The following is a 17,347-nucleotide window of genomic DNA, read 5'->3' as shown; positions in this document are numbered from 1 at the left end:
AACCAGTACAGAATTATACTTCACATCACTGCAAAGAATACACCACCAGGAACGAAGGTTTTAACGCTCCATATGCACAGTTTAAAACTGGTTTGTATTTTTAAAATCACACAATTTTTGAAAAGAATTACAGGCAATGTTCCCTCTAATTTCTTTTTGGCCCTTAAAAGGGCTGCCCGGCCCATTCAAATTCTGACTAGCCACGGAATGCGGAATGACCTCCCGATCCGGGATATTTCCATTCCGGCTTTGAAATGGAAAAAAACGCGCATGCGTGGAAATTCCAATGGGCCGTGCAGCCCCAAAACAATTAGAGGGAACATTGGTAATCAGGCAAGTGAACCACCCACCAACACTGAGCAGAGGGGGCAGTGGGGAAAGCAGGAACATTTCTACAGCCTCCAACAAACATTACATTCTGCGATTCTTCTCTGTCTGTGTGCCGGTTATCCGCAGCCTGGGACCAGGTTTTTCCGAAGTTAAGTTAAATATTGTGCGTGCGCATAACTGTGAATGGGCTGCACACAGCCCCTTGAATAAAAAAATGGGATTGAATATTACCTGTAATTCTTTTCAAAAAGCGCATGTGTGCATGTGTGTGTGTGGTTTAAAAATACATCCGAGTCTTAAACTGTGCACATGGAGAAAGACTTGCATTTCTATAGCGCCTTTCACGGCCATCAGACATCTCAAAGTGCTTTACAGCCAGTGAAGTACTTTTGGAGTGCAGTCATTGTTGTAATGTGGGAAACGCGGCAGCCAATTTGCGCACAGCAAGCTCCCACAAACAGCAATGTGATAATGACCAGATCATCTTTTTTTTAAATGTTGAATTGATTGAGGGATAAATATTGGCCCCAGGACACTGGGGATAATTCCTCTACTCTTCTTCGAAATAGTGCCATGGGATCTCTTACATCCACCTGAGAGAGCAGACGGGGCTTCAGTTTAACGTCTCATCTGAAAGGCGGCACCACCGACAGTGCAGCCCTCCCTCAGTACTGTACCTCCAACAGTACAGCCCTCCCTCAGCACTGCCCCTCCGACATTATAGCCCTCCCTCAGTACTGCCCCTCCGACAGTGCGGCGCTCCCTCAGTACGGCACTCCCTCAGTACTGCCCCTCCGACAGTGCGGCGCTCCCTCAGTACTGCCCCTCCGACAGTGCGGGACTCCCTCAGTACTGCCCCTCTGACAGTACAGCCCTCCCTCAGTACTGCCCCTCCGACAGTGCGGCGCTCCCTCAGTACGGCACTCCCTCAGTGCAGCCCCTCCGACAGTGCGGGGCTCTCTCAATACTGCCCCCTCCGACAGCGCGGGGCTCCCTCAGTACTGCCCCCTCCGACAGTGCGGGGCTCCCTCAGTACTGCCCCCTCCGATAGTGCGGGGCTCCCTCAGTACTGCCCCCTCTGACAGTGCGGGGCTCCCTCATGTACTACACTGGGATTTATGTGCTCGAGTCTCTGAAGTGGGACTTGAACCCACAACCTTCTGACTCAGACGAGTGTGCTGTCCACTGAGCCATGACTGACCGCGCACATGGAACAATAACCCCTGTCCAAGGCACAGCAAGGACTTTACACTGATGCCGGTTACCTGAAGCTTCCTGCAGTTCCTCGATGCGATCTCTCCGCTCCTCTTGCTCAGTGCTGCAACTGGCATCCGACAACTGTTAATAAGGCAGAGAACATAGTGAAGCCATTTCGCCTGGACATTTTGTTTCAATCTGTGAAGCATCAAACTCGTGACGTGGCTGCAAGCGGCAGTTTATGAACGGGTAAGGATTCTGCTGCCTTGTTTTAGCGGGGAGGTTTAGGGCGGATCTCATGCTGTCTGCGAGGGGACAAGGAGAAATGAATATATGCATCGGAGGACGAGCTGGGGTACTAAAAATGTTCAGACTTCTTTACATCCCAGCGGCTATATTCGGACAGGATGTCTCACAATACATCACTAAAAAGAAAATGAATTCGGATTTGCCCCGCCGGTGAGCTCCAACTGTTCTTCCCATTTCTAGTCAGCAACGCCAGTCCAGCAAGCAGGACCCCCTCACCCTTCCCTCGCCAGAGTGACCCTCCCCCCCCACTCGCCAGAGGGACCCCCCCCCCTCACCCTCCCCTAGTAGAGTGACCCCCCCCCACTCGCCAGAGGGACCCCCCTCCTCAAGTAGAGCCCTCCCCTAGTAGAGTGACCCCCCCCTCACCCTCCCCTAGTAGAGTGACCCCCCCCCCCCTCACCCTCCCCCAGTAGAGTGACCCCCCTCACCCTCCCCCAGTAGAGTGACCCCCCCTCACCCTCCCCCAGTAGAGTGACCCCCCCTCACCCTCCCCCAGTAGAGTGACCCCCCCTCACCCTCCCCCAGTAGAGTGACCCCCCCTCACCCTCCCCCAGTAGAGTGACCCCCCCTCACCCTCCCCCAGTAGAGTGACCCCCCCTCACCCTCCCCCAGTAGAGTGACCCCCCCTCACCCTCCCCCAGTAGAGTGACCCCCCCTCACCCTCCCCTAGTAGAGTGACCCCCCCTCACCCTCCCCCAGTAGAGTGACCACCCCCCTCACCCTCCCCTAGTAGAGTGACTCCCCCCCTCACCCTCCCCTAGTTAGAGTGACTCCCCCCCTCACCCTCCCCTAGTTAGAGTGACTCCCCCCCTCACCCTCCCCTAGTTAGAGGGACCCCCCCCTCCCCTAGTAGATGGACCCCCCCCCACTCACACTCCCCTAGCCAGCGGGGACCCCCCCCCACTCACCCTCCCCTAGCCAGAAGGACCCCCCCCCACTCACCCTCCCCTAGCCAGAAGGACCCCCCCCCCCCCACTCACCCTCCCCTAGCCAGAAGGACCCCCCACCCCCCCACTCACCCTCCCCGAGCCAGAAGGACCCCCCCCCCCCCACTCACCCTCCCCTAGCCAGAAGGACCCCCCCCCCCCCCCCACTCACCCTCCCCGAGCCAGAAGGACCCCCCCCCCCCACTCACCCTCCCCTAGCCAGCGGGGACCCCCCCCCCCACTCACCCTGCCCCAGTAGAGGGACCCCCCCTCACCCTCCCCTAGTAGAGGGACCCCCACCCAGCAAGCGGAACCCCCCACTCGCCCTCCCCTAAGCCAGAGGGACCCCCCCCTCCCCTAAGCCAGTGGGACCCCCCCCCTCTCCCTCGCCCTCCCCTAAGCCAGAGGAACCCCCCTCCCCCTCCCCTAAGCCAGTGGGAGCCCCTCACCCGTAGCTCTGATTCTAATGGTCTCACAATGGCTGGAGACAGAAAGAATGTTGGTAGTTTTAAACCACTACATTTTTTAACTCAATGGACAAAGAAATTAAGGTCGTATAATGGAGTATCGGAGTTGAAATGTATGTGGATGACCCGATACATATTGTCTCCTCCGTTCACAAAAATAAAACCGTGGGGAAAATGGGTTAAATTGAAGATGGAATGAGGGGCCACTTGGCCCCACAACGGGAACAAGACATGAATGTGGCACAATGTGTTTTCCGCTAACCTTGAAGGGCACACCCCTCCTTGGTTCTGAAAATGCACGAGGAACGTGATATGCAGGCTGCCCTTCAACAAATCCTTCCGCACCCGACTCAGACCAGGACAGCGCTCCATCGGAGGTCAGAATCAGAGAGTACAGTAAGCTATCATCTCTACCAACCTGCTGTGGCACCAGAGAGGGGCCCGGATAGGAATACTGCAACACAAGACAGCATTGGGTAATGAGAAGCAAAAGAGGAAAAACTCTGCAGCAGAGGGATTACACACTGGATTTACAGGAATAACCAAGTTAAAATCAGGCCCACTGCACTCTTCCCAGACACGGCAACATGGATCTTACCCCCAATGCTACCAGACTTCCCTCCATCACGATCTCAATCAATGTTCCTTCGAATTCTCTTTGGCACCACACGGCCCCTTTAAGGGGCTAGGCGGCCCACTCAAAAATAGCATGCACACGCGGACTTTGCATTGAAAAGCCGCCAGTGTGGGTTCCCTGGAGTGCTGCACAGCTGCGCAGCTTAAAGAGAACATTGCCACAAACGCCAGCTGGCTCCTGACCATCAACAGTTGCAAAGTACTCAACTTCGCCGCTACATGGCTTTCCCTAGTCATACCCACACAGAGCGCCATAATGCAATGTTACAGGGCTCTCTCTCCTCCCCCACCATTCTAGTTACCCGCTATTTCCCCTCCACCCATGCCCACGCTTGAAAGAGATTGCGGCATTTCCGAGTGGGTCCGTGCCCACACAAGCCACGCCCGCGAGCAAAAGATGACCGATTGGGAGCCCACCCACCAGGCTTCCAGGTAAGCAAAGGACAGACTTCAGGGGCAGCTGGAGCCCTCCAAACTATTTCTTCCAAAACTAGTTCAAAGTAAATGCTGGTGCATAGTATCCAATTGATTAAACAGGGCCAAAAGCAATGGTTATAATCACCCTTCACATTTGCCAACTGGGAATAAGGTGGTCCAGACAAACACGTTTTGACATCAAAATAAGCTGCTCAAAAAAATGCCAAGATACTTAGGCAGTCAAGTTTATTAATCGCCCCTTGTTGTGAATTTTGTAGTCAAGGTGAGGCACAATAGTAATTTAATCTAGTTGCTTTTTTCCTGATGGTTTTTTTATTTCCTTCCTTGTTTAATCTCCTACCATTGAAGGGCGTTCTACTTTCAATCCAGCGCCGTATGTCGGCGATTCCTCTTGCCCCTGAAGAGACTGAGGTTTGAGGAGCAGTTGCAGAGGGATCGAAGAGGCCGCACACACTCGCTGTTAGCCCAAACGTGTGGGTCCACAGTTCCTGCCAGGGGAAAGATGCCTTTTATCACCTACACTTTGCCAGGGAGGCACTGCTGCAGGTTTGGGTTGGACCCTCAATGCTGCGCGCGCAGGAAAGTAGTCTCGGGATGCTGGATGTTGAAGGAGCACAGCACATGCATCACCTGCACGCTAACCTATCTCGCTGTGTGACTGTGCACAATGTAGCTAGGTCATTTTACAATAACGCGGGGCTAGGTCTATATTCTCTGGAGTTTAGAAGAATGAGAGGGGGTCTCATTGAAACATACAAAATTCTTACAGGGCTTGACAGAGTAGATGCAGGGAGGATGTTTCCTCCGGGCTGGGGAGTCTAGAACCAGGGGTCACAGTCTCAGGATAAGGGGGCAGCCATTTATGACTGAAATGAGGAGAAATTTCTTCACTCAGAGGGTGGTGAATCTTTGGAATTCTCTACCCCAGAGGGTTGTGGAAGCTCAGATGTTGAGTATATTCAAGGCAGAGATCGATAGATTGTTTGGATATTAAGGGAATCAAGGGATATGGGGATCGGGCAGGAAAGTGGAGTTGAGGTCGAAGATCAGCCATGATCTCATTGAATGGCGGAGCAGGGTCGAGGGGCCGAATGGCCGACTCCTGCTCCTAATTCTTATGTTCATTGCGTCCTTGGAAGATGCGAGTGTGAAAAGACTTTCACTGTACGTTGCATCTTGAAGTCGTGCCCCATCGAGAGTACGAGTGTGCTTAAGATGCTGTTACTCAATGTCAAATTTATCTATTTTGTCTTGTAACACTGCTGTGAAGCGCGTTGGGACGTTTTACTACATTAAAGGCGCTATATAACAAAGTTGTTGAAGTATAACTTAGAAAGGCTCTTGTGCTCATTCCTGTTACGTGGCTTCAGCGCCCAGATTTCTCCTCGTACAGCGACGCAGTTCGCTGACCACTAGTAGGTCTAATCGTGTTGAGGAGGAGAGGCGAGGAACCCCCATGCAAGGGTCAGCCACGGGGAAATAAGCCAGCCCCCACCACACTTGCACCTATTTTGGCTACGAATCGGTCGGTAATTACCTGTCTCTGCGCAAGATGGTGGGCATTGGCCGGACCGTCTCGGTGGGCCAGTATGACACGGGGGTACGAGGTTGCCTGCTGCACCAACATCTTGAGCTGGTCAACTGGGCTGTTGCCAGGGCGACGGTTTGATGTCGGAGACCGACGGCAATTCGCGCTGACCTGAGTCTGGAGAACAGAAAATCGAGATAAATGTTTTAATGAAGGCGGGGCACAAGCTCAGTGAAGCTGTGATGTGTCAAACGGAGGGGAGGGGGTGGTAAGGATGGACATCTATATGTATGGTTATGTCTCCTCCCTCAGAACTGGTCTCATGTGTAACCTCTGGCTCATCTGTCCATCCCAACCCTTAATGCAACAGAAAATAAACTTGTGGCCCATTTAAAAAAAAAATCTCTTGTACTTTCCAAGTGGTTTTGAAGGACGGCCATATGATAGAAAGACTTGCATTAATATAGCGCCTTTGATAACCACTGGACGTCCCAAAGCGCTTTACAGCCAATTAAGTACTTTTTAAAATTGAAGTGTAGTCACTGTTGTAATGTGGGAAACGCGGCAGCCAATTTGCACACAGCAAGCTCCCACAAACAGCAGTGTGATAATGACCCAAATAATCTGTTTTAGTGATGTTGGTTGAAGAATAAATATTAGCCCCAGGACACCAGGGAGAACTTCCCTGCTCTTCTTTGAAAGAATGGCCATGGGATCTTTTACGTCCACCTGAGAGCAGATGGGGCCTCGGTTTAATGTCTCATCGAAAGATGGCACCTCCAACAGTGCGGCGCTCCCTCAGCACTGCACTGGGAGTGTCGGCCTAGACTTTTTGGTGCTCATGTCTCTGGAGTGGGGACATGAACCCATGACCTCAGATCATATGATTCCCACTGAGTTGGGAAATAAAATCTTACCAGAGAATCTTTTTAAAAAAAAAACAAAGCAGGATCTGAAATTTGGCCTTATTCTAGTGCACGATGCTGTGGGTTGGCCTAGAATGAACACAACACAATCACGTGTAGCTTGACGATCCAGTTATTGGCACACCTGGATGATTCAATGGCAAAGGCACAACCTGCAAGGGTTGAGAAAGAGCTCAATTCAAAGAAAGACTTGCATTGATATAGCGCCTTTCACGACCACCAGACGTCTCAAAGCGCTTTACAGCCAATGAAGTACTTTTGGAGTGTGGTCACTGTTGTAATGTGGGAAATATGGCAGCCAACTTGCACACAGCAAGCTCCCACAAGCAGCAATGTGATGATGACCAGATAGTCTGTTTTTTTGTTGTTGGGTCAGATAGCCAGGTGGTGAAGGATAGAATACTAGAGAGCCTAGTCTTCAGTCACTGACAAGCCTTTACTTAGACACTACATTACATACATCACTTCCCGAGCCCGCTCCCATATATATGAACAAGAGTCCCCAATTAATGCCCACCACTCGAATACAATTAACACGAGGGGGCCCGAATCCACTTCATCTTCAAACCGGCAAATTAATTGATTTTGCCACCCTTGCCTGCCGCTGCTGCTTTTCTTAGCATGTTGCTTGTATTTAATAACATGAGCAATAGGAGCAGGACCATGAGTAGGCCATATGGCCCCTCGAGCCTGCTCCACCATTTAATACAATCATGGCTGATCCGATCATGGCCTCAGGTCCACTTCCCTGCTCGCTCCCCATAACCCCTTAATCCCTTGTCAGTTAAGAAACTGTCTATCTCGGTCATAAATTTATTCAATGTCCCGGCTTCCACAGGTCCCTGAGGCAGCGAATTCCACAGATTTACAACCCTTATAGAAGAAATTCCTCCTCATCTCAGTTTTGGGAGGTCCTGACTAAACTGGTCGAGCTGGAAGGTTCAGGATCTATCAGTCCAAGTGTATATGAAGCCATGATGGAGGATGGGGTGCTTGGTGGCCAAGGTGAGCAGCTGAGCCCCATAGGCCAAGGTGGTCCCAGGGTCGATATCTGCTTGGCACCGAATTAAGCAGATCTCAGCACGGAGGTGCCATCTTTCGGATGAGACATTAACCGAGGTCCCGTCTGCTCTCTCAGGTGGACGTAAAAGATCCCACTATTTCAAAGAAAAGGAGGGGAGTTATTATTCCTCAATAACATAACAAAAACAGATTATCTCGGTCATTGTCACATTGCTGTTTGTGGGAGCTTGCTGTGCGCAAATTGGCCGCTGCTTTCCCCACATTCTGACAGGATTGGACAGGTTAGATGTAGGAAGAATGTTCCCGATGTTGGGGAAGTCCAGAACCAGGGGTCACAGTCTAAGGATAAGGGGTAAGCCATATAGATCAGGCTAACCAAACTGGTAGCAATACGGTAGAGGAGGATTTCCTGGAGTGTGTATTAGGGATGGTTTTCTAGACCAATATGTCGAGGAACCAACTAGAGGGCTGGCCATACTAGACTGGGTGATGTGTTATGAGAAAGGACTAATTAGCAATCTTGTTGTGCGAGGCCCCTTGGGGAAGAGTGACCATAATGTGGTAGAATTCTTTGTTAAGATGGAGTGTGACAGTTAATTCAGAGATGAGGGTCCTGAACTTAAGGAAAGGTAACTTCATAGAAACATAGAAAATAGGTGCAGGAGTAGGCCATTCGAGCCTGCACCGCCATTCGGCTGAACATGCAACTTCAGTACCCCATTCCTGCTTTCTCGCCATACCCCTTGATCCCAAGAGTAGTAAGGACGACATCTAACTCCTTTTTGAATATATTTAGTGAATTGGCCTCAACAACTTTCAGTGGTAGAGAATTCCACAGGTTCACCACTCTCTGGGTGAAGAAGTTTCTCCTCATCTCGGTCCTAAATGGCTTACCCCTTATCTTAGACTGTGACCCCTGGTTCTGGACTTCCCCAAAATTGGGAACATTCTTCCTGCATCTAACCTGTCTAAACCGATCAGAATTTTAAACGTTTCTATGAGATCCCCTCTCAATCTTCTGAACTCCAGTGAATACAAGCCCAGTTGATCCAGTCTTTCTTGATATGTCAGTCCCGCCATCCCGGGAATCAGTCTGGTGAACCTTCGCTGCACTCCCTCAATAGCAGGAATGTCCTTCCTCAAGTTAGGAGACCAAAACTGTACACAATACTCCAGGTGTGGCCTCACCAAGACCCTGCCCCTGTACTCAAATCCCCTCGCTATGAAGGCCAACATGCCATTTGCTTTCTTAACCGCCTGCTGTACCTGCATGCCAACCTTCAATGACTAATGTACCATGACACCCAGGTCTCATTGCAGCTCCCCTTTTCCTAATCTGTCACCATTCAGATAATAGTCTGTCTCTCTGTTTTTACCACCAAAGTGGATAACCTCATTATACTTCATCTGCCATGCATTTGCCCACTCACTTAACCTATCCAAGTCACTCTGCAGCCTCATAGCATCCTCCTCGCAGCTCACACTGCCACCCGCATGTCATCCGCAAATTTGGAGATACTACATTTAATCCCCTCGTCTAAATCATTAATGTACAATGTAAACAGCTGGGGCCCCAGCACAGAACCTTGCGGTACCCCACTAGTCACTGCCTGCCATTCTGAAAAGTAACCATTTACTCCTACTCTTTGCTTCCTGTCTGACAACCAGTTCTCAATCCACGTCAGCACACTACCCCCAATCCCATTTGCTTTAACTTTGCACATTAATCTCTTGTGTGGGACCTTGTCGAAAGCCTTCTGAAAGTCCAAATATACCACATCAATTGGTTCCCCCTTGTCCACTCTACTGGAAACATCCTCAAAAAATTCCAGAAGATTTGTCAAGCATGATTTCCCTTTCACAAATCCATGCTGACTTGGACCTATCATGTCACCTCTTTCCAAATGCGCTGCTATGACATCATTCGATGGTATGAGGTGTGAATTGGCTAGAATAGACTGGCGAATGATACAAGGGTTGACGGTGGATAGGCAATGGCAAACATTTAAATATCACATGGATGAACTTCAAGCAATTGTACATCCCTGTCTGGAGTAAAAATAAAACGGGGAAGGTGGCTCAACCGTGGCTAACAAGGGGAATTGAGGATAGTGTTAAATCCAAGGAAGAGGCATATAAATTGGCCAGAAAAAGCAGCAAACCTGAGGACTGGGAGAAATTTAGAATTCAGCAGAGGAGGACAAAGGGTTTAATTAGGAGGGCAAAAATAGAGTATGAGAGGAAGCTTGCCGGGAACATAAAAACTGACTGAAAAAGCTTCTATAGATATGTGAAGAGAAAAAGATTAGTGAAGACAAACGTAGGTCCCTTGCAGTCCGATTCAGGTGAATTTATAATGGGGAACAAAGAAATGGCAGACCAGTTGAACAAATACTTTGGTTCTGTCTTCATGAAGGAAGGCACAAATAACCTTCCGGAAGTACTAGGGGACCGAGGTTCTAGTGAGAAGGAGGAACTGAAGGGTATCCTTATTAGGCGGGAAATTGTGTTCGGGAAATTGATGGGATTGAAGGCCGATAAATCCCCGGGGCCCGATAGTCTGCATCCCAGAGTACTTAAGGAAGTGGCCCTAGAAATAGTGGATGCATTGGTGATCAGTTTCTTAATAGTCTATCGACTCAGGATCAGTTCCTATGGACTGGAGGGTAGCTAATGTAACATCACTTTTTTTTTTAAAAAGGAGGGAGAGAAAACGGGTAATTATAGACCGGTTAGCCTGACATCAGTCGTGGGGAAAATGTTGGAATCTATTATTAAAGATAAAATAGCAGCACATTTGGAATGCAGTGACAGGATCGGTCCAAGTCAGCATGGATTTATGAAAGGGAAATCATGCTTGACAAATCTTCTGGAATTTTTTGAGGATGTAACTAGTAGACAAGGAAGAACCAGTGGATGTGGTGTCAAAAGCCTTTTGAAAGTCCAAATACAAGGTCCCACACAAGAGATTGGTGTGCAAAATCAAAGCACATGGTATTGTATTGGGGGTAATGTACTGACGTGGATAGGGAACTGGTTGGCAGACAGAAAGCAGAGAGTCAGAATAAACAGGTCCATTTCAGAATGGCAGGCAGTGACTAGTGGGGTGCCGCAGGGCTCAGTGCTGGGACCCCACTATTTACAATATACATTAATGATTTAGATGAAGGAATTGAGTGTAATATCTCCAAGTTCGCAGATGACACTAAACTGGGTGGCGGTGTGAGCTGTGAGGTGGACGCTAAGACGCTGCAGGATGACTGGACAGGTTAGGTGAGTGGGCAAATGCATGGCAGATGCAGTATAATGTGGATAAATGTCAGATTATTCACTTTGGGGACAAAAACACAAAGGCAGAATATTATCTGAATGGCGGCAGATTAGGAAAAGGGGAGGTGCAACGAGACCTGGGTGTCATGGTTCATCAGTCACAAAGTTGGCATGCAGGTATAGTAGGCGGTGAAGGTAAATGGTATGTTGGCCTTCATAGCGAGGGGATTTGAGTATAGGAGCAGGGAGGTCTTAAAGCAATTGTACAGGGCCTTGGTGAGGCCTCATCTGGAATATTGTGTTCAGTTTTGGTCTCCTAATCTGAGGAAGGACATTCTTGCTGTTGAGGGAGTGCAGCGAAGGTTCACCAGACTGATTCCCGGGATGGCGGGACTGACATATGAGGAGAGACTGGATCGACTGGGCCTTTATGCACTGGAATTTAGAAGGATGAGAGGGGATTTCATAGAAACATAGAAGATTCTGACGGGATTGGACAGGTTAGATGCGGGAAGAATGTTCCCAATGTTGGGGAAGTCCAGAACCAGGGGACACAGTCTAAGGATAAGAGGTAGGCCATTTAGGACTGAGATGAGGAGAAACTTCTTCACTCAGAGTTGTGAACCTGTGGAATTCCCTACCGGAGAGAGTTGTTGATGCCAGTTCATTGGATATATTCAAGAGGGAGTTAGATATGGCCCTTACGGCTAAAGGGATCAAGGGGTATGGAGAGAAAGCAGGAAAGGGGGACTGAGGGAATGATCAGCCATGATCTTATTGAATGGTGGTGCAGGCTCGAAGGGCCGAATGACCCACTCCTGCACCTATTTCCTATGTTTTATTACAACAGTGACGACACTCCAAAAGTACTTGATTGGCTGTAATGCGCTTTGAGAAGTCCTGAGGTCGTGAAAGGCACTATATAAATGCAAGTCTTTCTTTTAACAGTCCGGCCTCACGTGAGGAACAATGACATGGGCAAAGTGCCATACAAGGACAACGGGTGGTGATAAAATCGCACGGTGTGGCCTTCAGTAAAGCAACGAAAGACTAGTTTGGAGGGCTCTTTTTCAGCCAGCAGATACAATGGGCCTCCATCTGTGCTGTAAACTTCTATGATTTTACCAGAAAGACATCACTGAAATATAACCTCTTATTGTTTCCCCCCCCACCCCGCCCTCTGCCATTCCCTGCCCAAATACAAAGACACCCATTTCATCAGACAGTGCAGAAGTCCGATTCCCTCGGCTTGGGTGGCCTGTTGGAGTGGTGCATCGGTGCACCAATGCTGTACACCTAACGGTAACGCTGCAACCTGGTGCCTGCCGATTTTGTTTGAGCAGAAGCTCGGTTCTTTACAACGGGAAGGGACAGACAGTCAGAGGGTGAGCCGCACGTCTGTTCTCGCCCATCTCCTTGTGGCCAGCTACGCTCCAACACGCAGGAGACCACAAACAAAGCCGCCTGCTCACCTGAATCAGGCAGCGACGTGCGAGGAGACAAAAGGAAGACGAATTTAACCAGAAACAGTCGGGAGATTTGTGGTTACAAACTGGCCTGATGCGTATGTACATGCATGACTCGATGCAAATAACAAAATCTATTCATAGCAACAGGAACATAAAGCTGTTGATACATCACCCGATCAGCACTGAGGTTTGTTTATTAACTTCTGCCATTACCATCTCATTTTGGCCCATCATCCCCTTAGTCTTATAAATCTCTCCTGCCTTCCACCCGATCACCGACCTTCCCTTTTGTTCCTTCCTCATTTCCCCCTTTCGGTGCCCCTGCACTTCCTTAAAAATGTTACATTTCGAACATTTGCTAATTCTGACGTAGGGTCATCGACCTGAAACGTTAACTCTGTTTCTCTAACAGTCCAGAGGACACCGCCTGTCCCTGAGCTACAGTCCCAGACACACCGCCCGTCCCTGAGCTACAGTCCCAGACACACGGCCCGTCCTACAGTCCCAGACACACCGCCCGTCCCTGAGCTACAGTCCCAGACACACGGCCCGTCCTACAGTCCCAGACACACTGCTCGTCCCACAGTCCCAGACACACCGCCCGTCCCCGAGCTACAGTCCCAGACACACCGCCCGTCCTACAGTCCCAGACACACTGCTCGTCCCACAGTCCCACACACACCGCCCGTCCCCGAGCTACAGTCCCAGACACACCGTCAGTCCCTGAGCTACAGTCCCAGACACACCGCCTGTCCCACAGTCCCAGACACACCGCCCGTCCCTGAGCTACAGTCCCAGACACACCGCCTGTCCCACAGTCCCAGACACACCGCCCGTCCCCGAGCTACAGTCCCAGACACACCGCCCGTCCCCGAGCTACAGTCCCAGGCACACCGTCAGTCCCTGAGCTACAGTCCCAGACACACCGTCCGTCCCCGAGCTACAGTCCCAGGCACACCGTCAGTCCCTGAGCTACAGTCCCAGACACACCGCCCGTCCCTGAGCTACAGTCCCAGACACACCGTCCGTCCCCGAGCTACAGTCCCAGGCACACCGTCAGTCCCTGAGCTACAGTCCCAGGCACACCGTCAGTCCCTGAGCTACAGTCCCAGACACACCGCCTGTCCCACAGTCCCAGACACACCGCCCGTCCCTGAGCTACAGTCCCAGACACACCGCCCGTCCCCGAGCTACAGTCCCAGACACACGGCCCGTCCTACAGTCCCAGACACACCGCCCGTCCCTGAGCTACAGTCCCAGACACACCGCCTGTCCCTGAGCTAGTCCCAGACACACCGTCAGTCCCTGAGCTACAGTCCCAGACACACCGCCCGTCCTACAGTCCCAGACACACTGCTCGTCCCACAGTCCCAGACACACCGCCCGTCCCCGAGCTACAGTCCCAGACACACCGCCCGTCCGAGCTACAGTCCCAGACACACCGCCTGTCCCCGAGCTACAGTCCCAGACACACCGTCAGTCCCTGAGCTACAGTCCCAGACACACCGCCTGTCCCACAGTCCCAGACATACCGCCCGTCCCTGAGCTACAGTCCCAGACACACCGTCAGTCCCTGAGCTACAGTCCCAGACACACCGTCAGTCCCTGAGCTACAGTCCCAGACACACCGCCCGTCCCTGAACTACAGTCCCAGACACACCGTCAGTCCCTGAGCTACAGTCCCAGACACACCGCCCGTCCCTGAGCTACAGTCCCAGACACACCGTCAGTCCCTGAGCTACAGTCCCAGACACACCGCCCGTCCTACAGTCCCAGACACACCGCCCGTCCCTGAGCTACAGTCCCAGACACACCGCCCGTCCCTGAGCTACAGTCCCAGACACACCGTCAGTCCCTTAGCTACAGTCCCAGACACACCGCCCGTCCCTGAACTACAGTCCCAGACACACCGCCCGTCCCTGAGCTACAGTCCCAGACACACCGCCCGTCCTACAGTCCCAGACACACCGCCCGTCCCTGAGCTACAGTCCCAGACACACCGCCCGTCCCTGAGCTACAGTCCCAGACACACCGCCCGTCCCTGAGCTACAGTCCCAGACACACCGCCCGTCCTACAGTCCCAGACACACCGCCCGTCCCTGAGCTACAGTCCCAGACACACCGCCCGTCCCCGAGCTACAGTCCCAGACACACCGCCCGTCCTACAGTCCCAGACACACCGCCCGTCCTACAGTCCCAGACACACCGCCCGTCCCTGAGCTACAGTCCCAGACACACCGCCCGTCCCTGAGCTACAGTCCCAGACACACCGCCCGTCCCCGAGCTACAGTCCCAGACACACCGCCCGTCCCCGAGCTACAGTCCCAGACACACCGCCCGTCCCCGAGCTACAGTCCCAGACACACCGCCCGTCCCTGAGCTACAGTCCCAGACACACCGCCCGTCCTACAGTCCCAGACACACCGCCCGTCCTACAGTCCCAGACACACCTCCCGTCCTACAGTCCCAGACACACCGCCCGTCCTACAGTCCCAGACACACCGCCCGTCCTACAGTCCCAGACACACCGCCCGTCCTACAGTCCCAGACACACCGCCCGTCCTACAGTCCCAGACACACCGCCCGTCCTACAGTCCCAGACACACCGCCCGTCCTACAGTCCCAGACACACCGCCCGTCCTACAGTCCCAGACACACCGCCCGTCCTACAGTCCCAAACACACCGCCCGTCCTACAGTCCCAGACACACCGCCCGTCCTACAGTCCCAGACACACCGCCCGTCCTACAGTCCCAGACACACCGCCCGTCCTACAGTCCCAGACACACCGCCCGTCCCTGAACTTCAGTCCCAGACACACCGCCCATCCTACAGTCCCAGACACACCGCCCGTCCTACAGTCCCAGACACACCGCCCGTCCCTGAACTAGTCTCAGACACACCGCCCATCCTAGTCCCAGGCACACTGCTCGTTCCACAGTCCCAGACACACCTCCTGTCCCTGAGCTACAGTCCCAGACACACCACCTGCCCCACAGTCCCAGACACACCGCCTGTCCCACAGTTCCAGACACATCGCCTGTCCCACAGTCCCAGACACACCGCTCGTCCCTGAGCTACAGTTCCAGACTCACCACCCGTCCCTGAACTACAGTCCCAGACACACCGCCTGTCCCACAGTCCCAGACACACCACCCGTCCCTGAACTACAGTCCCAGACACACCGCCTGTCCCACAGTCCCAGACACACCACCCGTCCCTGAACTACAGTCCCAGACACACCGCCTGTCCCACAGTCCCAGACACACCGCCCGTCCCTGAGCTACAGTTCCAGACACACCGCCCGTCCCTGAGCTACAGTTCCAGACTCACCAACCGTCCCTGAACTACAGTCCCAGACACACCGCCCGTCCCTGAGCTACAGTTCCAGACTCACCAACCGTCCCTGAACTACAGTCCCAGACACACCGCCTGTTCTACAGTCCCAGACACACCGCCTGTCCCTGAGCTACAGTTCCAGACACACCGCCCGTCCCTGAGCTACAGTTCCAGACTCACCACCCGTCCCTGAACTACAGTCCCAGACACACCGCCCGTCCTACAGTCCCAGACACACCTCCCGTCCTACAGTCCCAGACACACCTCCCGTCCCTGAACTACAGTCCCAGACACACCGCCTGTTCCACAGTCCCAGACACACCGCCCGTCCTACAGTCCCAGACACACCTCCCGTCCTACAGTCCCAGACACACTGCCCGTCCCTGAGCTATAGTCCCAGACACACGACCCGTCCTACAGACCCAGACACACCGTCCGTCCCACAGTCCCAAACACACCTCCCGTCCTACAGTCCCAGACACACTGCTCGCCCTACAGTCCCAGACACACCGCCTGTCCGAGCTACAGTCCCAGACACACCGCCCGTCCCTGAGCTACATTCCCAGACACACAGCCCGTCCCTGAGCTATATTCCCAGTCACACCGCCTGTCCCTGAGCTACAGTCCCAGACATACCTCCCGTCCCACAGTCCCGGAGACTCTGCCTGTCCCTGAGCTACAGTCCCGGGGACACCGACAGCCCTCCCAATACCTCACCCCAAATGGTAAACCTAGACAGTGAACACCGGCAAGGTTTTCTACCATAAGGAATATCGACCCTTCTCTGATTTGATGACCTCCACCTCTATGTGTAAAGTCTAAACAATGGCTGAGGTGGATATTGAACTGTGGAGGCTATCACAATTAAGTCTAATCCTGCTTTCACTCACTGACCACACCGCTAAAGGCATGGGGGAAAACTGCACCCCAAGGGCAGCAATTTTGCCTTGGCGAGAATTAAACCCGGGGCCTTCTGGTCTGCAGGATTTGGTTCAATCGTGGAATGCACCTTCATCCACGAGACAATCAGGAGAGGCTTTACAGAGGAACTTTACTCCAGTGGAAGATTCCATATCAACTTGCAATAGTAGTTGCCGACCAGTGTGAAAATGGTTAACTTACAGCGACAACGCTGAAGTAAAGTAGGGGAGCTGCATGAACGTTTACAGAGAAAGCCTTGCTCTTCTGCGATCGATTTTATACACAGAACATCGCACAATAAGGAAATCGATTAGCCCTCGTGTAGCATGTTATTACTTCATTCAGAAACTTATGCTTCAGATAAGAGTTACCTTTGAGGTGCAGCGACGTATGACATGGGCAAATGAAGCAGTCAGTTTGCACATAGCAAGATCCCACAAGCAGCGAGACGGGCGACCAGTTAATCCGTTTGACAGACGTTGGTTGAGGGAGGAATGATCACTGGGGCACCAGGATAGCTCAATCCCCTTCTTCAAATAGTGCCCCGTGTACCCGAGAGGGTAGATGGG

The 17,347-nt window shown here is 52.3% G+C and overlaps 1 protein-coding gene across 5 annotated transcripts in view; it reads right to left on the bottom strand.

The window, feature by feature from the left end:
- The window catches only part of LOC139230046 (transcription intermediary factor 1-beta-like), a 116,713-nt gene that overhangs the window by 15,246 nt on the left and 84,120 nt on the right, over nt 1-17,347 (bottom strand). For 2 of the 5 annotated variants that reach the window (XM_070861813.1, XM_070861812.1), the window contains exons 11-13: nt 5,841-6,008; nt 3,492-3,683; nt 1,596-1,668 (exon numbers count right to left, since the gene is read on the bottom strand). In XM_070861813.1, the coding sequence (XP_070717914.1) occupies nt 1,596-1,668; nt 3,492-3,683; nt 5,841-6,008 (433 nt within the window). The remainder of the gene's footprint in view (nt 1-1,595; nt 1,669-3,491; nt 3,684-5,840; nt 6,009-17,347) is intronic. The other 3 variants (XM_070861815.1, XM_070861814.1, XM_070861816.1) reach the window with 3 other exon arrangements.

The sequence above is a fragment of the Pristiophorus japonicus genome, chromosome 19, assembly GCF_044704955.1.
Source record: "Pristiophorus japonicus isolate sPriJap1 chromosome 19, sPriJap1.hap1, whole genome shotgun sequence".
NCBI lineage: Eukaryota > Metazoa > Chordata > Chondrichthyes > Pristiophoridae > Pristiophorus > Pristiophorus japonicus.
The sequence above is the reverse complement of the archived record's forward strand: the minus strand, read 5'-3'. Positions and strand labels throughout refer to the sequence as shown.